Here is a 27,192-nt window from a genome sequence, read left to right as displayed (position 1 = left end):
CTGACCCTTCACTGGGGAAAGGGCTGACTCCAGGCCTCCCAGCAGGCTGGGCAGTGAGAAGAGACGCGGGGGTTGGATGTGACCTTTTGTCAGCGGCCGACTGTTCTGAAGCTTCTCTTAGCGGATGCTGTGCTGAGGGGTATCCAGAACCGCCGTTATTTCCAGTTTCTGGGTTTCGTCTCCAAGAAAACAAGCAGGGTTTATCCTTCAACTTCTCATGTTGTTCACAGCAAAGGGAAGCGTTTCTTGTTTGCTCAGATGGGCTGAAAGCTTTTCTTTCTGCTTGAAACTCCCCAGGAGCAAAACAAGGCGTGTGGTGTGAGAGATTAGCATGATGGGTTTCTCTAGACTTCCTCTAGAAGAAAGGCTTTTAGGTGGTGAAAGTTGGCGAAACCTGTCAACCTTTTCACCACGACATCCTGCCACATCTGTGCGTGTCTATCTACTTCATTCTCACTAGTGGCCGATATGCCGTCCTGTCATTGATTCGGTGTAGTTTGTGTACATCTTTTGTCTTCCAGTTATAAAAAAAATGCTACAGTGACAAGTTTTGTACACGCCTCTTTATTGGGCATCTGTATGAATATTTTTCTAGGACAGATTTCTAAACGTGGGCTAACTGGATCCTTTTTGACAGATACTTGCAAATATTTCAAAGCCAAGGAGCTTCATGTTGAGTGGTGCTCTCTCTGATTGGGGACTCCCCAGTGGTTTGGTTTTCAGCCTCTTTGTAAATCATTTGAGAGATGATACTAGAGTATTGGAAGTTCAGCTTTTGTAACAAGAGAGTATATTAATTCTTGGACAATTTTTTTTTTTTAATTTTTCCAACATCTTCTTCCCATGAAGGAAACCCAGCTAGGCAGACACCAGCTGAGAATCTTGCATTCCTGAAGGCTGCTGCACCCCCTGTGGCCGGTGGTGGGGTGCCGGGCTCTGTGATGTGGGTCTCCTGCAGGAGGCTGTCAGCTGTGTTTACCCCGGCTCCTCAGGAGGCAGCTCAAGGAGGCTGACGTCTGAGTTTTACATCAGCATCAAAACCAAAGCACAATATAGGGAGGGACCTTGTGCAAAGTCTTTGTGTTGGGAGAGAGAAAAGCTCTCATTTAGTAAACTGGGCAAGGTAAATACACTTAGCTAATTGAGAAGGTAGGTTTTCCACGACCCTGGAAATATATCTTGTTACCTCTGTGATATTGTCACCTTTGCCATGTCTCCTTTTTTAAAAACGTGGAGGTAAAATATACATAGCATAAAAATGTAAACTATTTTAACCATCTTTGAATGTTTAATTCAGTGACATTAAGTGCATTCAAATTGTTGTGCAGCCATCACCACGATCTGCCTCCAGAACTTTTTCATTACCCCAAAGCCACACATCTCCTTTTAACAAAAGGAAAGGCATTTTTGAACCTATATTTGGCATAACTCTGTGGTCACCAAGGAGTCTTAAGTTTTGGTTAAACTTTTTGAAGGAGCAGAGCTCAGGGTGTCTTAAACATTTAGGGTGTAAATAGCACACAATCCACTCCTGTAATTCGCCCAAGCAGACTCAAATTGATACCCAGCTGGTGGAAGCCACTCAGCCGCAAGCCAAATAATATAGTCTGTGACGTTAATTAGGGAAGGTACTTCGCCTCCACCTGCTTCAGCCTTCCCAGGCCTGAGCCCCGCCAGCACTTTGCTGGGCTTGTCCACATCATTGAGCCAGCACCAAGAATTAATGGTGTTTTGCATTTGCAGTTCACATGGTGCAGCCTCCGTAAGTCACTTTGTGACTTCAGTGCTGGAGGGGAGACACCTCATCTTTCTTTCCCCGAACAAGCTTGCTCTGAAGACTTTGCTGCCTCTGCAAAGAGACTTGTGTGGTTTAGAGGAAGCTGATGCCCCGCCCAATTCTTCAGGACTTTTGAGAGTCAGATGTCCAGGAAGAAGATGGGGACACCTGGGTGACCCGACAGCAAAGGGGAGAGAAGAACAAAATTCAGAAAGGAAAATGCAGCCAGGCCTGCGAGGCAGAAAGAGCAGCAAACCTGTCACCTTCTACAAAAATGAGATTTAAAAAAAAAAGTAATGCAGAGTGCCCAGCATCCCAGGTCAGTCACCTGTTCTAGTAGGTGACACGCCAGAATACTGGCACCTGGCCTCTTTCTGAAAGTATAGTACTGCTTCCCATCCTCACCTTCCCCTTTTCTGCTGATCAGTTTTAGTTCTGACCTTCCTTTGTGCCGACCTCCAGAGGCCTCAGAAAGCTTAGGGAAAACAAAACAAAACTCACAACCCAGCTAGATTTAGCCCGTCTGGTTTGAGTGCATTAGGCAATGAACTCATTCTACTAATTGTAATTAGCGTGAGGCCTTTAGCAGGTTATCGGGGCTCCTCAAACTTCAGAGGGCTTTGATCTGCCTCTTCCTCCTAATAACCGTGCCTCTTGCTAACTGGTTTAGTGTGTTTTTATGCAACAAAAGCAACCACCGCCTACTCTTTAGAAAAAAGCTAGGCTAGGCTTTAGAAAAAGAATTCTCAGTTGTTTTCACTTGTCCTGCAAATCGCAGAATGTTCTTTCCCTATTCAGCCCTTTGGAGTTGCTAAGAAACTGCCATTTTGGAGGAAGGGTAATTAAATTTTGATTTTAATTTAAAGACAGAGCAGGCAAGGTTATCCGTGCTCCCTAAATGAATGGGTGCCTGAGAGCAGGAGACTGGCTGTTCCCAGATCAGCACTGGGAACTGGGTGCCATTCGAGTCTCTTGGTGTTTGGCTGCCAGAGAGAGCGGCTTTGACATGGTTCTTTGTGGCAAGCACTGCTTCACTTTTGGGGAGAAATACTCAGGAGACCAGTGTGTGCCAGGAAGCCAGCGACTCTGGGCTTGATTAATTTATAGGTGTAATTTAAGAGCCCAGTTCTCCGGGATGCGTGTTTACTGAGCCTGTAGACATGAGGCCTCTCTGCTTGGTGGATGTTTTTTATGGCCTTTGTTACGTCAGAGCAAAAGTTGTAGATCTCCTATGAGCAAACATACTACTGTGTCCAGAGGAGGACTGGCCTGTTATAAAATTTCAATGGTCAATTAACAAAGATTTATTCTTTGTCACTCAGGTATTTTCTCTGTCTCTCTCCCTCTCAATAATTACCTTTTGGAATGAGGCAGGCTGTGTTTTCGTCTTGCAGTCTGTAGCTGGGTTATGGCTCCCAGCTACAGAGCAGGGCTTGAGAGAGCCCAGCTCAATGTTTAAACTCTCAGCAGCTGGGCTTTCTGCTTTAGCAGAGTGGACACTTGAAGGAAGGGGTGAGACAGAGAGAGGGGGAGAGAGGGAACGCAGGAGGGAATGCAGTTTTTAAAGCACTTCAGTCTGTGTTTACTACGCGTTTATTTGGTGGAACCTCATTCCAGCAGTGCAGCCAACTGTCCCATCGGCAGCAGCCGCACCCTTTGGACTGCTTTCCAGTCTGCCTTCATTTGGAATTCACACAGGGACCTTTGAATTGCTATTTTAAAGTTTCTCATCCTGTTCCAGGTCCATGCACTGTACCTTTGGAACCTGCTGAACTCAGAAAAAATATACATATTGCAGTAAATAAACAGGGGCGAGCTGTGCGTCTGCCTTTCTGTTTTCCGTGTATTCATTGCACTACTCCCCTGCCTGCCCCCACCCCCCGAGAAAGAAAGATCTGTTTTATGTACATAACATCTGAGAGTTAAACACGTATAAGATGACCTTGCCTAAAATTGTAAATCCTTCCTGGTGGAGACGATGTGATTTTTGTTATCACCTGGAAGAAGAGGAGAGCCAGCCCTGGGCTTCAGTCCACACCCAGAGACATAATTCACCGGCTAATTCTCTTTATATCGGCTCGCTGCAAAAAGCTGCCAACCTGAGGGGTTTGGTCTGCCCAGGGCCTGGTGAGGTTCCTGGTGGGGAGACACCCTGGCCGTCGGGGTCATTGTTCCCACTGCCTCTGCCTCCTTCCCAAGCGGAGGGGCCCAGTGCTGCCCAGCCTGCGTCCTCATCAGCCGTCTGCTCTCTGCTGTCACCTCACTTTTTCAGAAGTTAGAACAGGAGTCCAGGGGCTGTCATCCACTTCCTGATCACCGTTCTTAAGATTCCGATGGACTCCGAGGGGAAGCACTGCTGAAGGGCGGGAGAAGAGTGCGGGGCTTGGTAGGCGGATGCTGGCATCCAGGGACCTTTTCCAAGACGTTCAGGCCTCCTTCTCCGACTTGTTTAAGGGCAGAGAATAAGGTTGCAAAGGAAATCAAAGCCTGATGTGGAGAAACGAAACATGAGACCTACTGACTTTTAAAAAACATTTTAAATAACATTCTCTAAGGTTTCATTTTATACTGAAGGCAGCTGTAATAAGTTTTGGAAGACAGTGTAAGGTTTCTATTACAGAGTGATCCTGCTTGCAGTTTTTGTACCAGAAGTGAGAAAAGGGCCGAGGGGGAGAGGGGGTGGTTAAGAAGTTATTTTGTATAAGGTGAGAAAATTTGAAAAGATGAATTCAAGACTGTAAGCGTGTAACATTTGGAATGCTGTAATTTGCAAATGCAATAACATCAAACCATTGCGAAGGTTGGTTTTGTGTGTGTGTGTGTGTGTGTGTGTGTGTGTGAGAAAATAGTCCAGATAGCAATGGAATAACTTAAAATAGTCTGGATAGCAATGGAATAACTTAATAACTGGAGCTCAACAGCACTTTGACCACAAGTAAAACAAGACTGCGGCTCTGTAGTGGGCTTTGCCAGTGTTGCCCAGCGACTACATTCCCCGTGGAAGGCTGGCGCAGGCCGGAGATGTCGGGCTGTCTGAAAGCACTCATTGTTCGCGGGGCATCATTATTTGGTATTACATGCACAATGTTTGCTTGTGAAACGATTTATTAGAAACAAGTATGTTTAAGAAAGATGACTTGGTTTGAAATTCAGTTGATCTGGCCTATGACATTTAAGACTTTATAGTACTTTTGTTTCTAAGAATAGGTATTTAGGCCCACTGTAAGTATTTATCTTAAAACACGCGCACACACACACACCCCTACACATACATACATACATACATGCACCCGAGAGCACAAAACTAGAAAACTAAGCCAGGGACTGAGTTGATACCTAAAGTTGGCTTTTCTCATGGGAAGGAGTAAATCTTAATATTGGCTAGGTACGAAGGAGCAAGGTTTGTGAACTTGGCTGGCAGTACCCAGCCCAGAGGACAACTTCACCTCATGCTGAGAAGTCTCCTGGTAGGAGGCCTGGTGAGGAGTGGGGAGAAGAAGAGTGTGTGTGTGGATTTAACTCCATCCTTCCCACATGCATGAGCTAGTAGGGATGAAAACAGACCTGCGTCACTGCCAGCCGCTAACAGGTCCCTGTGGTCCTTGCTGTGGCCCATCCCTGGGCCGGTGTATCGGCCAAAGAACAAGGGTTTCATGTGCTGTTTGGAGGGATCCAGGTTTGAGATTTTCTGCCCAGAAAAACTAGTTGTCTTGACTTCTGGTTCTTTGCTCAGTCTGCGTGGGTGATATTGGGGCAAATGAATGACTTCTTCGGGGCTCTGAAATCCTTATCTTTATAATGTGAAAATGTCGGTGTCCATGAATTGGTGGGAGATTCTGGAATGAAATGTGCTAAGGATAACCTCTAGCACTTTTTTCTTTGTTTTAACAAAATTTTTTAAAGGCCAGCAAGAGGCTTGTGCAGTAAAATCAATTTACACGTGGTCTGGCTCTTGTCCAACAAATTCCACTCAATGATATTTTCATCTGAAAGGTTCAGATATAGGAAGGCATAGGTATCTATTGTTCTAATTTGCTGTTTCTAGCCCAGTGCACAGGGCTTCTCAGGTGCAGTGTGGAGACATCTTTGGTGTGTTGAGCTGCTGGGATCTCCGTATTTCCCTTGGCTGTTTTTTAAGCTGGAAGCTGAAGTCAGGGTTGCTCACAGTTGGGGGAGGAGGACAGGGGGGAGGCTGGTAGGCACAGGCCTGTGAGATGGAGTTGTATTTGTGAGTGGTCCCATGCTTGGGTTTTGTGTGGCTCTTGACAGAGCTGCCATGTAGGAAGCTTCCAGTAAGTTTCTAATCATAGTGCTTTTATAGGGACAAGATCACACAACAGTCTGGTCTGTTACTTAATTCTTTTAATTTAATACCTTTTATTTTATTGTTGTAAGAACACTAAACATGAGACTGAACACTAAAAACATCCCATCTTAACAAATTTTTTAAGTGTATAATGCGTTCTTGCTGACTGCCTGTAGGTAAAGTGTTGGACATAAGATCTCTAGAACTTACTCATCTTGCACGACTGAACCTTTATGGTCGTGATCGGCAACTCTCCATTTCCTTCTCTGCCCCAGCCCCTGGCAGCCACCATTCCACTCTTAGATTCTATGAATTTGGCTAGACACCTCACATAAGTGGAATCATGCAGTGTGTGTCTTTCTGTAACTGTCCTATTTCACTTAGCGTAATGCCTTCCACATTGTCACACGGTGCAAAATTTCCTTCTTTTTAAAAGCTGAATGGTATTCATTGTATCTATAGACCACATTTTTAATTTTATCGATTCATCTGTCAATGGATATTTAGGGTGTTTCCATATCTTGGCTATTGTGAATAGTGCTTAACATGCAAAGGAATGTGTACTTGTTCATCTAGTAAATACCTGGTGTAGAGTAACAATTGATGTTTATCAATGAAATGAATGGGTGAATAAAGAATAAATGAATGGAGAAAATTCCCTAATAAAGAGATGAGCCCCATTGTTAGCATGGTCTGTTCATAACTTTGGGCTTCAGCTTTTAATTTAATTTTATGAACAAGGGATGGATGTCTTCACAGAGCATCTTAGAAATGCATTGGGAGACATTGTGCCTGTAGGGGCCATTTTTGGTATTTAAGGTGACCTTAAAGTTAGTCTTGTTACTTGCCCTTGACGTTAAGCTTATGATCGAGGTGGGTCTTTGAGATTTTCCCAAATGAAATAAGTGGAGAGGCTCATGTTTTCCTGCCACTTGTCTTTTAGATTGTCAAAGTGAAATCCTTCCCCTTACTCATTAGGTGACCAAGGACAGAAAATATTAATAACTTGGATATAATACGTTCTTTTCCCGATTTTCCAAAATAAGTATTCTTTTCACAAGAGTCATGCTCCAGCGGTGTCCTTTGAAGTCATTTTTGTTCTGCACGGGGCCGCGGTGTTATTCCAAGGGAGTCAGCCAGCAGACTTGAGGCCTTCCTGGCTCGAGTTCACGGACAGCCTTCTGGACAACACGACTTATTTATTGGCCTCTCCTTCTCCCATCCCTGCCCCTCCTTTCTTCCCTCTCTCCGTCAGAGCGCTCGCCACACCGGCCCATCCTCCAAGCTGGACTGCCGGCAAATGCCTCCACGGTGGTCGGAGGTGACGTGGAGTTCGTCTGCAAAGTTTACAGCGATGCCCAGCCCCACATCCAGTGGATCAAGCATGTCGAAAAGAATGGCAGTAAATACGGGCCCGACGGGCTGCCCTACCTCAAGGTTCTCAAGGTGAGGACTTTCTGAATCTGAACGTGCCCATACTGGGGTCTCCGTAGTGGGTTTGGCCACTGGTTCTTTAATTTCCTGTTGGATTTGAGAGAAGAGGATTCTCTTTTTTTTTGACTGGCCAGTAGAGAGTATGTTAAGGAATTAGCAGATGATTAGGCTTGCTAGTAACATTTCAGAAGGAAGCCCTGGAATAGGGAAGAACTGCTAAACTTGGAGACGGCATAGTGCAGCTTTTTATCAGCCTTGAGATCTTAGACACTGAGGCTTAGCTGCACGTCCATAAAAGTGGGGATGACAATATTATCTCCCCTGCAGGGTGGTTGTACAGAATAAACGGATGGAGCAGATGGAAAGAGCTTTATAAGCTCAAGACATTGTACCAATGTTTATTGTCACTCTGATATCGTTTTCTAGTAATATGATGTTAGGATCCGATTTTAGTAGCCACCTTTCAGAAACAATGTAGATTTTGTTTTTCAAAAAAATCCCTTAACCTTTGAAATCCATTGACACGTGATTTCAACAGTAAGCTTTAGGAAATGTTTCTGCACCAGTGAAGTGCTGAACAAGGAAAATATCCTTCCCCTTGTATTTTTTGTTTGGTCCTCTGCAAGCCCCCAATGTCGTAGCATCAGCCTCTTTATTTTTTAGATCTAGCTTGTTCTTCAGGAGGGTGACAGCAAGTGGCAGCCAAGTCTGAACAGCTAGTTCGTAGCTCCCTGCCTGTTAATGTCTCCCGCATTTAGTTGCTCATGGAGAACATCCTTAAAAAGAACATTTTTTCCAAAAGACCCATAAGTGGCTCAACTAAGAACGCTCAGCTAATGAGGTGTTCTCGCCAGCTGACAGTACCAAGAACCAAAAAAGGTGGGGAAAGATGACCCCCCCCACCCCCCTGCCCCCGGAACTGCCGCCCCATTCCCACCCCCCCCACCCCCCACCGCCAGCAGTCACATTGGTCACTTTCACTTTTCTCTGCCAGGCCTTTCCCTTGTCCACCACTTGACTTGTTTTAGTCTTTCGAGGCCCATAGCCCTTTAATGCCACTGTTTAGATACAATGGAGGTTGTTTTCTTGTGGTGTGTTGGTGGTGGGACCGTAGACAGTGCTGAGTCCTTCCCGGTTGGCCGTTATATTGTTCTCCTGTGTCTGTTCTAGCACTCGGGGATAAATAGTTCCAATGCAGAAGTGCTGGCTCTGTTCAATGTGACTGAGGCGGACGCTGGGGAGTATATATGTAAGGTCTCCAATTATATAGGGCAGGCCAACCAGTCTGCCTGGCTCACTGTGCTGCCAAAACAGCAAGGTAACAACGTTTTTGTTTTTGTCTTTTTTTTAAAAAAGAAAGCTGGATATAGAAGCTGAAAAGACTTGGTGCTTTGGGAGACTGCAGGCAGCTTATAGGCTAACTCTTGTGGCCTTGGTATATTTATGATAATCTTTCTTCGGTGATGCAGCTGGTATAATGCCAGTAGCCATGGAAAAATGCCCACAATGTTCAAAGTGCTTGCTCTAATTTCTTCTAAAGATTATCCTCCACCCCCACTCAGTTTTCAAGTTGTTCCTTCTGGTTTGTCTTGTTTGGCCTGCACTTTCCCCATCATTACTGCACATTAGCATCATTTTAAACACACACCTACATGCCTATTAAATTTGCAGCCTTTGAATATTGGCAGAATTCATATCTCCTTCTACCCCAGGATTTTAGAGACATACTGGCATGATCTGGTTTGTCCAACAAAGCATCATTTCTTTGGTTGCATACCTGATCCTCATGAGATGCTGTCCTTGACCTTGCTACCCCAAATCTGAGGGGAGTTCATCTTCCCGAATGACGGTACGACTGGATGCCATTGGAGGCAGAAAGTTGACTGTGTCTGTCTGACTCACATTCAAATGTTTATATTAAAAAAGAAGAAAAAGGCTAACTTTTTTGTTGCCAAGATCACACTTTCTTCCATTTTTTTTTTTTTTTTTTTTCCAATGCCATGTAAGGCAAGATGGTTTCACAGAAGTAAAAATAGCCGGAGCTGGTCACCAAGACAGCCTTCCACCCTGGTTGGTGTCCGCAGGGCCAGGAGGCCATGGGTGTCCACCTGGGCTTCCCGGCAGCATTCTGCTTCCCACCAGAGCAGTTTGGATAGATCCGTCCATTTCCTGAGGCAGGAGCCTGCAGCCCACAGGACCAGACCTCAGCTTGGCCTTTTGAGCTCTACAGTTTTGGAAACTCCCCCCACACCCCCCACAATCCAAACCAAAGCACAGGCCAAGAGAATAGGCCTCTGTGGGTTGATTTTTCCATGCGTTTGATCGTGTGCATGTCTAGGTGGTGACGCCGGTGTGGTGACGGGCCTGCAGAGGTGAGCTGGTCAGTGTCGCTCAATGTCTCTTGGTTGTGGGCTTTGTGGATGGGCTGCAGTCGGAATCTCCCGGTGGCCAGCACCCCCTGGAGCGAGCCCCACGGGGCGACGCCTCGTGGTTCCGTGGCCCCTTCCACAATCATTCCTGTGTCTAGCCTGTTCTCTCGCTTCCCTTGTTTTCTAGGCCGCCGGTGTTAACACCACGGACAAAGAGATTGAGGTTCTCTATATTCGGAATGTAACTTTTGAGGATGCGGGGGAGTATACGTGCTTGGCGGGTAATTCTATTGGGATATCCTTTCACTCTGCATGGTTGACAGTTCTGCCAGGTACATACTGCTCTTTCTCTCTGGGTTTTTTCCCCTTTTCTTGGTTGATTGCTATAAAATTAACACAGCTTCTGTCAGCAGAAATGGCCCCTTTTATCCTTGCATAAAGATAAAAAAAAGTGTTAAAAATTATCCCCCAGGGATAAGAAAATTGCCTTGGAAATTCACTTACAATGAGATCCCACACTCACATTTATGATCAAGTAAAATTTCACCCTTAAAACCTAAAGGGATCTTATATTTCTAGTGAGTCATTGAGCCAGTGTATAAATTAGCCCATCCCCCTTTCTCATATGGAAAAAGTAAAAATTACTTTGTGAAATTCAAAGTAATTTTTTTCTCATTTCAAATTCCATTTTACAAAAATCCCATGCGTTTTTATCACTTCCGTCCCACTTTGTATTTTTAATGAGATGTGAATGGAAGGGTGTCTAGTGAGGCGCCCCGGGGAGAAGTACCTCTGAACGCTGGGCGCACAGAAGCAGTGTGTTACCTACCTCGGGGATCGGTGGCTTGTTGCATGTTGCGATAGAATGGACTCCTGTTTGCTTTTATTGCAAAGCATGCTCTTGCCATCTTGGGCTTGATGTTATTTCCGCCTTCCAGAGAAATAAACATCAGTGAAGCCCCGTTGCCTAAACATTGCTGCTGTCTGAATATTTAACTGACATCTCCATTCTAGTGAAACTGTCTTGTTAAATGCTGTCCTTTCTGATGCATCTGCCTTTTTGTCATTGCCTTTGTGAAACTGCGTAGACTGTGATCTGCTAGCTTATGATGTTCCACTCCAGTTATTAATTCCTTATTTTTAGCATACAGTGCCTACCTGCATGCTTATTTTGTATCTAGTAAAAATAAATTGATCGTTTCATTTTGTGCTGTTGCTGCTGAGAGTTTTGACTATCTTGCAAGTATTTTTCTGAATAAAACGTATAAGCTTTAAATAATACCATTGCATCCATTTTTCCTTTTGTCGTGAATCTGCTCTTTGAACATTTGCTTTGAAACAATGAGATGCCTCTTATGTGGCACTTGCTTTGACTTGCAGTACTGCATTCTGTGAGTGCCTCGTTGGCACTTCTTAACCGGTTTGCCTGACAGTACTAGCACATTAACTAAGAATGCAGTTTGAGAAAAATACCGTTTGGAAATACACTGCTTGTAGCTTGATCGCTGAGGACAAGGAGAGGACAGACATAGAAGTTGATATAAGAATGTGCTAAATTACATGATTATATGTAGACTCACATGCAGTACCATTTATATTTTTTCTTCAAGAAAGTTGAAGTGATGTATCAGTATAAGCAGATACACAAAAATTTAAATGATTATTAAGGAACATTATAAACTTTATATATTGTGGACCTAATGATTTTATACTATAACCAATTCAGTCTTATATATTCAATGCATTGATTTGTTTAATTGAATAATATGCTGGACTGTATTAAGGAACTCACCAAAACATTTTCGGACCAGCTTTCTAGATGAATATTTATGTCGTGGAATTTTGTGCATCTGGGGTAGATCTTATTGAGTCTTCCTTTGGAAGAGCCCTTCCAAAGGAAGCATTGTCACTGAAGCATTGTCACTGTCTCCTTAGAAACAAAAGTGGGCATTGTGGATATTTAAGAATTTTTCAGTTGTGTTCAGAGATCATGATGAAAGCTGGTTGTCCTCCCTGCCCAAATGTCTAATAGAAGGTGGCCTTGTGGCCTGCCCTTTGTAACTTGGTGGCAGCCATTCTCCAGACTGTAGATGCCCACTGGGCTGGAGACAGTGATCACCTGGGCCCTCGTGGTAAAATGGGGAACCCTTGGTGAGTCATTTTCACTTGGGCCCCGGCAGGCCATGGCCGTGCCACTCTGCAGCGTTGAGTTTGTGGGACGCCCACCTTGCCTTGAGAATGGTGGTCACCTTTTGATTCCCTCAATGATGCCGTGACGCGTCAATGCGGTGCACTAACGATGTGGCCTGCTTATCTCTTCCTCCCCTGTGACTGCAATCTAGCTCCCATAAGAGAAAAGGAGATCACAGCTTCCCCAGACTACCTGGAGATAGCCATTTACTGCATAGGGGTCTTCTTAATCGCCTGCATGGTGGTCACAGTCATCCTGTGCAGAATGAAGACCACGGCGAAGAAGCCGGACTTCAGCAGCCAGCCAGCTGTGCACAAGCTGACCAAGCGCATCCCCCTGCGGAGACAGGTAACAGAAAGTAGATAAAGAGTTTAAAGAACTTTACTCCTGCCCCACGACCCAGCCAGCTCTTGGATCTCTTCCTCTGCTTTGATGCCATCTAATTCCGTGAGCTTCAATGTGCGGGTGGGTCTGTTGTGCCGCTTGGTGGTCGCCCAATTGGTGTTTTGAGCTTGGAGAGCCTCATTGTGGTACATAGCTGGGATGAGCAGGGTCTAGTTCGAAGGGCAAGAGAGGACAATAATGTGAGAGTCAGGGCGCTAATCGGCAGGACTGAAAATAACTCTGGGGGCAATTTCAGCTGTGCATTTGACACAACTCAAGTATAGTGGCCTCTTCTAAGTGTAGGCCTCATATGTCTCCTGTGATTTAATACCTTTTTTGAGATAGGCATGAATTATTCTCATGGGGCTTATGCCACTAGTAGGAAAGAGACTCTAGTTGTCTTTGGCTTATTTTTAAAGTCAAGATCAGAAACCTATGTACAGGGGTGCATCTGACCTACTGCTTGATTTAAACTGGTGCACGATGTCTTTCTACACTGAATTTTGGCTTAACCCCTCTGCTTCTTAAAATAGAATCAAATGCATATATTATGTTGTTAGTAGTTCACACGTGTGGCTGCGGATTCAGTGGTAGATTGATTCTTTATGGAACCAGCAACAGATTGTTTTTAAGCTTGAGCTTGGTCTTTGGTGGATACCTTTTGCTTGTGTATGCCTTCTGATTGGTTTGAGAGATGGAGCAAGATAGAGCCTCCACTTCTGCCGTAAACCAAAGCCCTGCAAAGGTCGGCGGGACAGGAAATGCTTTGACTGTTTCCTGCTTGTTCATGAAGAGGTAAGAGAAAGGCAGACGTGAATGCAGTGTGGTTATAAGAGCATTTGGAACTTGGTTCCAATAAAGCCCTTCTTTTTGAAATAGCAAATAAAATGGCTAACTCCCCGGCTCTATTTGAGTGTGTATGTTAGTAGAATTTAGGAGGCACTTGTTAAAATTGCAGATTCCTTAGTCTCAGCCCCAGAGATTCTTTGATGGGGCCAGGAATCTGCATTTTAAACAAGTCCCCAGGTGATTCTAAAATGCGCTTTGAGAAACTCTGGGTTAATCCCAGCCCTGCCTCTCCTGGGACTTCAGGTAGCAATGTCACCTTCTGGACAAGGTATTAGGAAGGATTAGGAACCAGTTGGTCAGCAGCAGGCTTGGCACAGGTCTGGCTGTTCTCAACCCAGCTCCAAACTCCTGGCTGAATGGGTCCTTGTTCACTTCTTTGAAACCATGTTTCAAGCAGGTCTTTCTTTGTGGAGGCTAAGGATACAATTTGGAATGTGTGTCAAATATAGGCAAATGACTAAATTGTACTAAACAAGGAAGGAAAGGGGCTGCTTGGGTCACTTCTGCCACCAAGAAAGCTGTTGTTACTTTGAGTGACACCACTGTCATTCTTGGGGCCAGGGAAGCAATGATGAGGCCAGTTGCCTGACCAGTTTCAGGGAGAGTCCAGTCCTAAGATAACTCGTACGTGGCCAGATAGTGCTGTGGCCTTCAGGTGGAGTGGCCACCCCAGCCTTCCCCTCCCACCTTACCAGTTACCCCTGGGCCATCCTTTCAGCCACCATCTTGAGAATCTGACTTGAGGAGTTGACAAAAGGGAGTGGTGTTCCCATGTCTAGTAGTTTTTTTTTTTTTTTTTAACAGGGAAAAATGTTGCCTTGGGGCAGAAACCCGTTAATTTGGTGTAGTTCGGCCATTGTCCCTTAGTTACTTCATCATCTTTTTTCTGCAACTGTTACACTGCTCTTCTTTTTACTTAATACAAAAGAGGCAGATGCCCTTAAAATCTCCTTAACTCAGGCGTAGTCGTTGTGTTTTCCTTTCTCTTTCCTTTCTCAACTGGTTTTTCCTCCTCATCCTTCTCCACCAAAGTTGGTCATTTTTCTCAGCCTCCCTGTGTAAGCAGAGGGAGCAGTGGGGTTCCTTCCTGTTTTTCTTCCCTCTTTCATTTGATTCATCGTAATTTACTACGTGTTCAGGCTAAACCAGGTTCTGTGGCCTGTCGTGTTAGCTAGTGGCTCCACGGTTCTTTGGGGGCCTTTAATGGAAATGTCATTGCCTTGTGTTCAGTGGGGTCAAGGTATATAAGAGAAGCTGAGGAAAGTGGGCAAATACCAGTCCCCACAGAAAAATAAAGCTCTGGGAGATTAATTTTGCTGGGGGAAGATGGACACATCTCAGCTCTTCACATGGGTGCAGAACGGGGCGCATAGTGGGTCTTCACAGTGTTGGTTGATAATCACAGTCCCTTTGGTGGAGGAGGTGCCTGTTGAGTGTCTGGATAAAAGAGGGTTAAACGCCCCAGAAGGGCCCACAGATTTGTTGATGACAGAGCAAATACCACAGGGATGCCACACGTGCCTGTACCTGGAGACAGGTGAGCCTGTAATCAGATGTGTCGAGGATGGGTTGCTTCTAGGCATTTACGAGACCACTCTTCTGTGCTGTGTTGGCCCAGCCAGCCCTGTGACACAGGTGGCATTCAGTGTCCTCCCGGCCGGACCTGCGCCCCTCCCCCAGCACTCCCCATCTCACTCAACTCTCTCAATCCCTCATTGTTCTCTTTTTAGAACAAGAAAAGTTGTTTTTTTTGCTCCTCTGATGAGTTTTTCCTTCTTGACATTTATTAATTTGCAGTGGAGTTACTGGGGTAAGACAGATATTTCGGTTTGTTTTTCTTTTGAGCAAAAATATTTTTTTCCAGTACCAATAAAGAAATTTCCTGCAGTCATTTTTTAGTAACTGAATTTTTTGAGATTTTTTTGATGTACTTTGCTTGGAGAAGGAGAAGCATCTTTTGGGTGAGGGAGGAAGCGGTGGCATGTGGCATCTCCCTGTTTCCTTTGACAGGGGCTCATCCCATGTTTGGTGTCAGGGCTCAGACGTTGTGCCGGGCACTTGCTCACCTGTTCCCATGCCTTTGGCGCTCAGCATTTTACATGAGAGCAGCAGCGGCTGACCCAGAGAAGGGCATCTGTGTGAGCGTGTTGGTTCTTGCACGGGGTGCTGGGCAGCCCATGGCCGTTGGGAAGCAGTCTTTGCGCATCTATGAGTTAAGGGCGGGGGCACCACTTTCCGTGTTTTCTTTCCACACATCATTGGGTGGTGGGGGTGGGGCGGGCACAGGAAGGGTCAGAGGGGATGGAGGATGCTCGTTCAGGAGATGCACGGCATTGCTGGGCTTGTCGAATCGGGTTTTCAGTGAACATATCGAGTTCTTTCTTAGGGCCCTGAAGCTTCCATAAGGTAGGATGGAGATTTAACCATCTTACGGTTGGCTCCATCCGATGAATTCGTCTCCCTGCAGCTCACGCCCTCTCCCACTGCCAGCAGCGTCTCAGGGGCTGCAGGGTATTTTTTCTCAGACTTCAGTTTCACCCTCCCTGGGTACAGGTAGATGGCAAACCAGATAAAAATCAAGGGCACTCAAGGTCATCTTTTGTAACGATACCTTCGAGGCAAATGGCATGTTCCTGAGGATCTTCAAGGAGGAAGATGAAGGGGGAGGACCCTGTGTGCCAGGAGCCAGTTCTCCACCGAGTATTAATGATCCTTAAACACACTGAATTCCGTGAAGGGGACTTCTGCTTCTAGAAGCTCGTTTCCCACCTGGCAGCTGAACGTCACAATCTTGGAATTTTCTCTGTTCTTGCTCAATCAGGTGGTCTAACAAAGCCTCCGTGATTCCAGAAAACGTTTGGGTGATCAGAGTGGTCACGGATGGCTGAGCTGGAATCTGCCCTTTCATGTGGCACCTCCCCCTCCCCTGCCCTGCGTGCTCTTCTCCTTTCTCTCCTCTCAGCCTGTGCAAGGCACGGCAGTTGGGCTAAGCTGACCTGGATTCCGGCTGATGCCATCTTCTAGGTAGAACCAGCCGGTCGGGACCGGGGTGCCATTGCTCTGATGGGTTTACTCACACAGGCTGGGGCAGGGGCTTGGGGGAGGCGGAGATTTGTTCAGGGAGAAAAGTGAGTGTCTGATAGATAAACTGCCTCACCCCATTACCTAAATTTTGTTATGAAGGAAAAAACATGCAACCGTAGAAACCCCTTTAAGTGTTATCTTAGTCACCCAGCTTAAGGTGGTGAAAGCATTGTATTTGGCCACAGAGAGTGCTGGGCAAGGCTTAGATCATAACAGAAGTGTGTTCACCCCTGGGCCTTGAGTTCTGGTTTGGGAAGGTGGTCACAGCCTAAGAGGCAGCGTTTCTTTGGCAGCCTGAGGTCCAAGGGTGTTTGTCAGTCCTCAGGTGAAAACAGGCAAATATTAATCATCCCTCCCCTGTAGCATCCCTGCTCTGTTCACGGTGAGATCCCCTTGAATTGTCAAATTTAATCTAGTATAAAGAGATAACATTATTTCTTGGTGGCCCTTTAAAAATTAAAGAAAAAAAAAAAAACACTTCCTCACTTAATCTCCCGTACTATGGAAATATACGAAAAGCACATTTAGTTAAAAGCTTGATTTATGGCACACGGTAAAGAGATTCCAGAAAGTGAGGAAGCTGAATTAGAGATCGTAAAAAATACGTGCTTTAAAAAAAAAAAAAATGCCTGCCAAGATTTGGGAGTGGGAAAACAGTTTATTGGAGTGTTAGCATTGATCATAAGTAGCTTATCACAAAGATGGAACATTTTTTAATTATAATTAGAAACCAAACTCCAGAATTGAAGTTTCTAGGTAGGAATTGAAGAATATCTGATAGCGAAGGTTATGATGTTGCGCAAAATAAAAAAAAAGATGATACTCTAATAGTGCTGAAGCAATAGAAGGGTATCAGAGGTGGGCAGTGAGAATTGCTGGAGGGTCTGACTCGGAGAAGAGAAGCTCCAGGGGAGCGTGGTGTCCCTGGGGAGCTGCCTGCCAGGGAGGGCGCCAAGCCCCCAACACAGCTTCGTGCTCGGAGGAGAAGGCAGTGAAGAGAAAGCCAGTCATATTTTACGGTCCCAGAGGGGGTTTTAAAAGCATAGTAAAAATGCATGGAGGTAAAATTAAGATATACATATACTTCAGCAGACAGAGCAATCAAATTCTTATACTTTGGGCATTTTCTTACCTCCCCCCTCCCCCACTTTGTGTTTTCACAAAAGTATTTTCCAGATTTGTACATATAATCCGAATCTCTATACTTCATCTGAATCAAATTCCCATAAGTAGTCCTTTTTTAATAAACATCCTTTTTAAATTTTAATAATGAAAACACAAAGTTTGTACTGGTTTTCCATTTTATTTATTTTTAGGTTTTCTATTTTAAAATCTGTCACATTCAACTCTTGTTGAGATCGGACGCTATGTTTGGGGAAAGGTGTACATCCCTGTGAACTTTTGCCATGGGTTTGTGGACGCTGATTCCGTTTGGGTCATAGGTTAGCTACAGAGCAGTTAACTTCAGACTGCATGTTAAATTTTCCTGTTCTGAAGTAGCCCCTAAGCCACATTTGTCCCTCCGGCCTTCTTCCCGCCGAGACACTGTCCCCCCAGCTCCGGGATTGTTTATTTCTAGCTTGCTGGAGCCCCAGCCCTGCCGGCTGTGAGCAGACGGCCTCGTCTTCCAAATCAGATGTGTCCCTTAGAAGTATATCCTCTTCTGCTCACTCCTTATTGTCACTGGGTTTCCTTTCTTGGTGCCCACAGTTTGACAGTACAGTCATCCCTCAATACCCATGGGGGCTCAGTTCTGGGATCTCTGCAGATACTGAAATCCACGGGTGCTCTAGTCCCTTGTATATGTGGTGTAGTATTTGCGTGTAACCTACACACATCCTACTGCATGCTTTAAATCATCTCTAGCTTATAATACCTAGTACACTGTAAATGCTATGCAAATAGTTGTTACACTGTATTTTTATTTATATTATTTTTATTGTTATTTTTTTGTTTTTAACATTTTTGATCTGTAGTTGGTCCAGTCGTGGATACTGAGCCCACAGATACGGAGGGCCGACTGTATCTTATATACAAAACGGCCCTGGGTTCCAAATGCTCCAAGTTATGCAGAGAGAGGTGCCATCGTATGTTCTCTTGGATCTGGGTTGCAAATGATTCTAAAAACACTAAGAAAAAAAAGTTGTGGTGTTGGTTGCAAATCTTAACGGGGCTCAGCACTGAGCATTTTGTAGGGTTTTTCCCTCATTTCATCCTCGCATTAACTCTGTGCAGTTGGAACTGTTCCTGTCTCCTTTTTAACGGATGAGGAAAATCGGGCTTAGGAAAGTTAAGTGGCATCCCGTGTTGAAACTGGGACGTGGACCCCGATGGTCTGACTGTACAGCCCCGCGTTGGTGCGGTTAGTTGGGGTGCAGCCCACCCGACGTGGGGTCTCCCGTCATGCACACTTACAGGGAGGGCAGCACCAGGGTTGGCTGCTTGGCTGTGCGTAGTCAAGGGGGCACCCACACTGCAGGATGCAGAGGAGCCACAAAACCCAGCCTGGTAGCAGAAGGAAGGGCCGAGAGCAACGATCTTGTAATTTCTAACCTGTTTTAGAAGTCAGTATATTTCAAGCAGATGCCCTGCGTTTTCTTTTCCCCTTGTTCATGCCTCAGTTCAGATCCTTATTATTCTAAAAAATATTTTTGTTAAAGAAAGTACTACTTCTAAAACATAAAAGGAATTCGTATACATGGTAATAAAATCCAAATGGTCTAGAAAGTTCTGAAATAAAACACATTTTCTACCCCATCTCCCAACCCTTAATCTTTCTCCCCAAAGGTGACCACTGCTAAGACTCTTATATATCCTTCCAGAAACTTTTTAAATTCCTGTGTTCTCACACCTCACTGTGGGAAGGCTGGCTCCCCACATCCTATAACGTGAGCTTCGCTGATGAGGGCAGTGACTTTCAGGGACAAGGTGCGGGAGCTTGGACCTGCTTCTGCCTGCGGAGCATTCCGGTCATCCGGAACCTCGGCCCGAGTGATTGCCCAGTCCATTCCCCATCTTCACTGATTGCAGCACATCGTGTACCCCAATAGTGGGATTTGGGGAACTCCGGCGTCCAGCGATGAAAGGCTACGATACTGGCCATGCAGAGGGTGTCCTGGCTGCAGAATCTGCCGGGTCTTGGCCATTCGGGGCCTGTAATGTGTCATTGCTAGTCTGACTTTTACTAGCTTGGCTGGAGCTTCTTGCCCCTGATGCAATGAGTGATGATCTTTGCCTGTTCATGTGGAAGAACTTTTAGAAGACCTTTTTATTCTTTGAAAATGCCATCCTCCTCCTGCGTCCATAGCACGTGACCCTGATGCAGAATGAGTTACGTAAACAGAAAGATTTGGGGAAGGTGGAGCAAAACTATTCCTGAATCTTTCTGAGCCCCTTCTCTGTGGATGAAGCTCCAGCTCTTTATGTGGGCAGTGGACGCTGGAAATCTTGATGTTCTCTGAAAATTCCCGGTTTCTGATATGTCCTGCAAACGAAGTCGGCTCACTGCAGTGAGGTTGGACACCACGTGGACGTGAACTCTATGGGGGCGGTGGTGGCGGGGGGCAGTTGGAGTTGTCTGTTTTACCCAGGTGGGGTTTCTGCCTCGTCTGTGACATCTGTGGGGAGCAGGATGGATCCCATGGGAGCTCCGTTTGCTTACCTTGTCCCTTCCTACCTGCTTCTTCCATTTGCCTGTGCAACTTGGGTGTGAGGTGCTGAGCTCCAAAATTAACGCCCCCTCTTGCCAAAAGACTGCTCAGAAATGTACTCACGTACATTCTAAAAAACAATCAAAATTCCTTATTAAAAATGGCCTACTTCTTGATTTTAAAACTGAAAACAACTCCCTATTCCTAAAACGATCTCCCCGCAATCCATTCTTGGGCATCACCTTGAGTTTCCAATCTGCATTAAGGACAGTCCGGGTTTACAAAGGAGAGACTCAAGGCTTTCCGAATGGGGACATTCACGGGGGATCACAGGGCCTCTGGTTCCCTGCGAGAAGGGTCCAGGACTCACCCTGTGGAAGTTCATCCCAACTGAATGCATTCGTCTGGACTCAGTCTTTGCCATTTTGATGTAAAAGGTGTTTGTAAGTGCAGCTGGGGACTACTGTCCACCTGTGCAGGTGTGCAGGGGACAGAAGCCAAGGTGGGCAGGTGGGCTGCTTGGATGGGTCGTATGTAACCTCACATCCCGATTCTCTTGGGCCAAGTCTCGTTCACAGTGTTCAAGCAGCCCGCGGTCAGACCAAGATTGGGTAGTAATCCTCACAAGTAGCTTTCAGGTGAGCTACATGAGTTTTTCTTTATAGAAACCAGCCAAGGGAAGATGATATATTTATGAAATAATCATTTTATCAGATGCAGACTGAAATGGATCAGGATAAATGAGAAAATGACATGTTGGGAGAGGGGCTCTCCTGTGTGATTATGAATAAAGGTATATTTTTTTCTGTTGACACTTCGGCCCACATTTCCAACGCACTGGTTGCTGGAACTGAAGTTGACAGGAGGCGACCTGTTTTTACTGAATGGTTTGGCATCAACACGTCTCCAGAAGGACTGGGGAGAAACCAAGTGGCCCCCAATGCCAGGGTCTTGGGTTACCTTGAATAAAGGGACTCGGAGCTACTGGAATGTCTTTCATATCCAAATCCTAGAGCCCTTCCCTAGAGATACTCTGCTTTACATTTCAAAAGACGGAGGAAATACGGAAGAGCTGACTTCCTAAAAGTTGTCATGAAATTTCATAAGCACGTGGCATTGATCCATGCCCTGAGCAGGTCTAAGAGGAGCTGATTATGGGGGGGGGGGGTCCAGTACAGGTACAGGTATAAGTAAAAAGGCGATAATGAACTTAGAGCTGTCTGCATGCCCTCAAGGGACTATTTGGAGGAATTAGGACAGAAAGAAGACATATTTTGATCAGACATGATATAAAAATTTTATTTGAAGACCTGATCTTAGGAACATGTAATTTGGATGAAATCTAGCACTACGTAGATGGGAGGACTGAGGAATCGGAATCCAGTGGTTTTCATTTTTGTTCTTGACTTCGGCCGGCCCCACCCCCTTCCTTTCTAAGAATCAATATTCTGGCTGGGTTTGGGCTGACTTCCGGCCTTCTCTGGTGGAGCCAGGATTACATCAGGGTCTTTGCATTTTGTATCCAGGTTTCTGCTGAGTCCAGCTCGTCCATGAACTCCAACACCCCGCTGGTGAGGATAACAACACGCCTCTCCTCAACAGCGGACACCCCCATGCTGGCGGGGGTCTCTGAGTACGAACTGCCAGAGGACCCAAAATGGGAGTTTCCAAGAGATAAGTGAGTACTTCTACCAGGCATTTCCCAGAAGGGAGACTTAGCTATAAATGGGGTTATCAGATTAACATTTTTTGCTGTGACTTTTAATTGCAGAGGTCTTGCTCTGATGATGTCAACATGAGTAAGATTGTATTTCTAAATAACCAACTCCTGGAAAATAAGAGAATGGACTTTTTTTAATAGCTCCTGTAAAGCAGAGCTACTAAGCCCTTTCTGGTCTCCAGAGAAGATGGCATTGGTTGTCATTTTTTAAGTGTCTATGCAATTCAAACCCAGTCAGATGGAAGAAAAATGGAATTATCCAATTTATAAAACAGATCTGACATTCTAACTTTTGGTTACTAGAACATGACTGTTCCGTAGTTCATTTCTGTGTAGAAATTAGATGCAGAATATAAATTGCCTTAAGGATCATTACCCAGTGTTGCTGTTTTCTGATGGTTATTAATGTCATGTTGGGCTTAAAAGCTTCCAATATGGTACCTCATATCTAATTCCTGTGGTCCATAATATTTTAATTATTGGATAATATAGAGGTGTCATAATCAGATGTTTGGTCAAAGCACGGCCACGTGGGGTTTGTTGACGGCGTTGTTGGGAGCTGTGTATCTCATGGTCCGGCTTGAAGTCCACGTGCTCTGGGCTCCGTTGGGCAAGATTTGAGTCCTGGCTCTGCCAGCCAGTGGCTGGGCAACCTTGAGTGAGTCACCTGATTCTCTGAACTTCACTCCTATAAAATGAGTGCTATGATACAGACCTCCCTGGACTGCCCATGATTCTTGGCTCATGCAAATTTCCCTTCCATTTCCGTCATATATTGGTAACCTGGGAGCTCTGAACTGCAGACCTCAGCAAGAGTCGCCCTCGTCCTCTAGGCAGGGACCAAGCCCCAGACCCACCTTCTGAAATAAAGTGTGGCGGTCATTGAGGGGCTGTCAGCTCACTTCTGGGGTACTTCTCATAGTAAGTAGAGTCTGAACAGCCTGAAAGTGAAGGAAGGTGGAAATGCTGACTATATGTCTGCACCAAATACACTGGAATAACCTCTTGACTTGCTTATGCACAGCTACCCTGTTTGTCTTGACATCAGCAGGAGCTCCCAGGGATGATGTTAGGGAAGTCTTTAATACACGCTTCTTGTATATACGTATACAAATTTGGACACACAAAGATGAGCTTTTCCAGAGACAAGCGAGATTTGACGAGTTCTATTGGGGAGGGAGAGGTAGCTTTTGTGGCACTTGGGACTTTGAATCACCTGACTTCACATCAGTTTTATTTCCGAAAAGCCGACATAGAGACACTAGTGTGTACCGTAAGCTAGAAGGGAGTAGCTGTATGGACATCATTCAGTCAGGGTGATACTAGAAGTAATTTCGAGCTTATTTGTGTGCTGAGGTGAAAAGACCATTTGTTCATTCTCTCAAGACATGTTTATTGGACACTCACTGGTGGGGCACCAGAGAAAGCAGAAAGAATAGTTTCTTCACCTGTAGAATATGGAGAGAGAAAGGGGTGTTTCTTGTGAACCCTGGCAGCTCTCTAGTTTGTGTGATTATAGAGGTGAGTTCACGTGCACATTCCTGTGTAGATGTGATTGAATCCGGGAATTGTGATCATGTTTTAAGAAAGTGCAGTTTTAGGTTCACTTTTTGCCACCTGTGACAGACACCGCAGTCAACAGTGGGAGTCTGTGTGTGCCGACCTCTTCGCTCCCACCCGGGGGTACCCCGAGTGTGGAAAATCTGAGTGCTAAACGTTTCGAAACAGCGCTTAGCACAAACATAGGTGGAACAGATTTCCAATGAATGAAGGCTATTTAGAAGCAGTTTATTAGATCGGAGGCAGAAGTTATACAAAGAAAGGATTGTTACGCTTGTGGTAGCAGGGCACTGGGACATAAATTAGCCATTTTTCCAATGCAAATGTTTATTTTCTGCCAAGATGTTAAATTTAATTTTGGTTGTGAATAGAAAGAAACAAAATGACCTCAGCATAGCATACACTGCCCCCGCCCCCCACCGCCCCTGTATGCTGAGCTTTTGCAAAGCGTTGCGTACTTACTGTAGACACTGTTTACTGATGGCAGCTCAGGACTTTGCTGTGTTATGCTGAAGTTAAAAAACTATACTCACAAGTATTCCAAAGCCTTCTCCATTCTGTTGATTTCTGGAATATTGAAGGACGATATATGGCTGTTCGTATCATGTACATAGAACTTCTACGCTTAGAAATTTAATCTGTTGTGTTCACTTTAGGTTTCCTTCATTGTTAATTATATGTAGTCATAAGGACTTGTAAACTTATGCTAAAAAAAATACTCCCCTAATTTATTTGAATTTTCTTTTTTCTTCAGTGAAAAATTAGAGATTCCTTGAAATGCTTTTAAGATTCACATCCTGTAACTTGGCAAGGAATGTGACCATAAACTCCATCGGTATTTGAATAATAGTAATTTTAAAGTCTCCGCTTTACAGGGACAAAAAAAAAAAAAAATGAGAACGGCCTTAACGTTTTTCTTTGAGCCATTCTAAATTACAAATATTTAATTGGCTCAAGATCAAAAGCTCGTCGTTGGCACTTAGGAAAGCTGACCACCTCACTAGCAAGGATACCTTCCATAAAGAAAATAAATCGAGAATACAAATGTGAAATTTAATAGCTGTTCCACTAGTAATTGACATTCTCTAAAACGTCACTAAGAAAATACTCGAGCGCGTGTGTACCCTGAGCCTCATTAGTTCCATATGATAAACACGCCGTGCTTTTGCAAGCCGCTGAAAGATTTTTATATTTAGTTCTGGAATTTTCCTCTCTGCACCCCTCACCAGATGCCGTGTGCTAATCCCCTATTTACACATTTAGGCTGACGCTGGGCAAACCCCTGGGGGAAGGCTGCTTCGGGCAAGTGGTCATGGCAGAAGCCGTGGGGATCGACAAAGATAAGGCCAAGGAGGCGGTCACCGTGGCGGTGAAGATGTTGAAAGGTGAGCGGAGAGGCGGGAGGGGAGAGAGTCTTATCAAGAATGTTCCTTTTGTGGCATGTGAACTCTATCACGCCAGGGGGTCAGAGAGCACATAGCTGACCTGGAGGTTGAGCAGTGTTTAAATCAGCATCTTGGGCAGATGATTTATCTTGAGCTGTGTGTACTTATCAAAAAGAAAAGCCAGTTTTGCTAGAAAGCAGCCACCTCCCGCACGGAGTTCTTCTCTCGCCCCTTCTAGATGGCCGTGATCGTTCATTTTCTATGTTTATGTGCTTAGAAAATATCGACTCTCGTATGATTGGATTTAGATGGGGGTTAGGACGTGGGAAGTGGGAGCCAAACCCTAACTTGTAAGTAAACGGAAATGGGCATTTTTGGAGGCGGCCCGGAGGCTTGGGGAGAAGAACACCTACCTCTTTTGTGTGAGGAGCAGAGTAAAAATGACACTGGTCTGGGAGAGTCACTTGGAAGCTGAAAAGGAACTAACAGGGTTGGGCTGATTCGGAGCCTCCCGGGGCACGTGACAAGCACCCTGCGATGGAAACGTCGCTTTGCGCTCGTGGGAGTCTGAGCATTTCTGCATTAACCTTCCACCCCTGCTCCATGCCTGTGTCCTAGGAGCTTAAAGAACTTTTAACCATTAACTTATTCCTCCCACAGTATTCTTTTATGAGAAGAGTTATGGGGAACGGTCATGTTATAAATCCCATTGTAGGGATCTCAGACAGGGGACCCCGGCGGAGCGTTTCCCACGTTCCCAGGCGGAGAGGTCTGACCTGGGGATGTGGGCGCCTGCACGTGGGGGTGCTCCGGGGGTAGCCTGTTTCTCTCTTTCGTGGGTTCCCGTGGGATGGTCATCACATTCTTCCCTGGGGGGGAGACAGCAGGCCGGAAATAGTCAAAACGATGTTGATTTTTAAAGTTATTGATCTGAATGGCTCCAAGGAAAGCTAGGGTGTTTTGAGATGCTCCCCACCTTGGGGCTTGATGCCAGGGAGGAGAACTGTGTTTTCTCACCTAAGGTGTCATGGCGTCACCGACAGAGGCAGTCCCTGGCTTTGTGTCTCTACTGGCAGAACTTCTGGTTTTGTTAGTGGGGCTCAGAGTGACTGGGTATTGCAGAAAGAAAGTCTGGGAGTTCTGTTTCTCTGGCTGTGCTGAGGCTGGTGGCCTTCTTTTTAGGGTGTAGAAGGACGTTGGCCCCCGAGCCCTTGTGGCATGTCCTTTTTTTATAGCCAGTGGATGGCTAAGAGCCTGGAGAGAGGGGGACAGCCCATGCCATGTGTCCACAAATGTGGCTCCCTCCTTGTGTGTGGCAGGAGGCTCCTTCTCCGTCTACGGCAGTGTACACTCTGCACACACAATCGCATCGCTCTTCCTTGTGTGTGAAGCCAAAGAGTTTCCCATCCATGGTCCCATCCATGGTCCTATTTCATCTTTTTTAAGTAAGCTGAGTTTTTCCATACCGAATTATCAAGACTCTTGGAAAAGAGTCTTGCCACTTACTAGAAGCTCACTGTGAGCCCGTGAGGTAGTGTCTGTGCCATTCCTGCTGGAAATTACAGAGCAGAAGTTTACGAAACTTTTTTTAGGGTGGGAGTTGCAGCCCCTTTGAGAAACCACTAGAAGTCGTGGCTTTTCACCTGCTGATAATACACATGCATACATACTGTGGACACAGTCATGGGGTGCCCCCTGGACCCAGCCCTTCGCAGCGTAGGCCTGCAATCTAGACCTGTCTGGGGCTTTGTCCCTTCACTGATAAAATGAGAGAGGTGAATTGGAAAGTCTTTTCTGGTTCTGAGATTCAATTTCATGCTGTTTTAACTAAGTTTGGGCAACTAACAGGGGCAGCCGGTGAGTTCAAGGGTACGAACTGATTTGTGATATACCTAATGTTCGTAGATGATGCCACGGAGAAAGACCTTTCTGATCTGGTGTCAGAGATGGAGATGATGAAGATGATTGGAAAACACAAAAATATCATAAATCTTCTTGGAGCCTGTACTCAGGATGGTGAGTAGGAAGAAAAAAATGCTTTTATCCAAATACTCCACGGTTTAATGTTAGAATCATTTTGGAAACAGTTGGGCTTTTAGATCCTGCTCCCAGAGCCCCTCAAGTGCATGTTTAAAGATCTCTTTAAAATACCCTTAGGAAGATGTTCCCAGCCACGAACACAAAGGGGGCTCTGTGCTTGTACCTGGGGGACTGGGGAAAGGTGGGTGTCGGGCGACTTTGGATTTGAGGGCCTGGAGGGTCCTGTTTTTTCTAGATTGTAACCTGGAGGGCGTTTTGGGAAAGGCCGTCTCCTTATGTTTTTGTTTTGTAAGTGCTAAGAGAAATTTCTCAAAATAAGATTCTGTGTTTTGGTTGAGAAGCTCTTCCCTTAAAATGGGGATTGAGGAACCCGAGTCTTGCTGTGATCAACAGATGGCTGAGCTCCCAAAATAGCTTAAAAGAGGAGAAAGTGGTAGGAAGGG

The 27,192-nt window shown here is 45.4% G+C and overlaps 1 protein-coding gene across 1 annotated transcript in view; it reads left to right on the top strand.

The window, feature by feature from the left end:
• Positions 1 to 27,192, top strand: part of FGFR2 (fibroblast growth factor receptor 2) — a 101,264-nt gene that overhangs the window by 57,438 nt on the left and 16,634 nt on the right. Inside the window, exons 7-12 of the mRNA XM_069460337.1 lie at positions 7,339 to 7,529; positions 10,074 to 10,218; positions 12,229 to 12,425; positions 21,571 to 21,722; positions 24,588 to 24,709; positions 26,615 to 26,725. Of these exons, the coding sequence (XP_069316438.1) occupies positions 7,339 to 7,529; positions 10,074 to 10,218; positions 12,229 to 12,425; positions 21,571 to 21,722; positions 24,588 to 24,709; positions 26,615 to 26,725 (918 nt within the window). The remainder of the gene's footprint in view (positions 1 to 7,338; positions 7,530 to 10,073; positions 10,219 to 12,228; positions 12,426 to 21,570; positions 21,723 to 24,587; positions 24,710 to 26,614; positions 26,726 to 27,192) is intronic.

The sequence above is a fragment of the Eulemur rufifrons genome, chromosome 28 (assembly GCF_041146395.1).
Source record: "Eulemur rufifrons isolate Redbay chromosome 28, OSU_ERuf_1, whole genome shotgun sequence".
In the NCBI taxonomy this organism is placed as follows: domain Eukaryota; kingdom Metazoa; phylum Chordata; class Mammalia; order Primates; family Lemuridae; genus Eulemur; species Eulemur rufifrons.
This window is presented reverse-complemented; position numbering and strand designations above follow the sequence as displayed.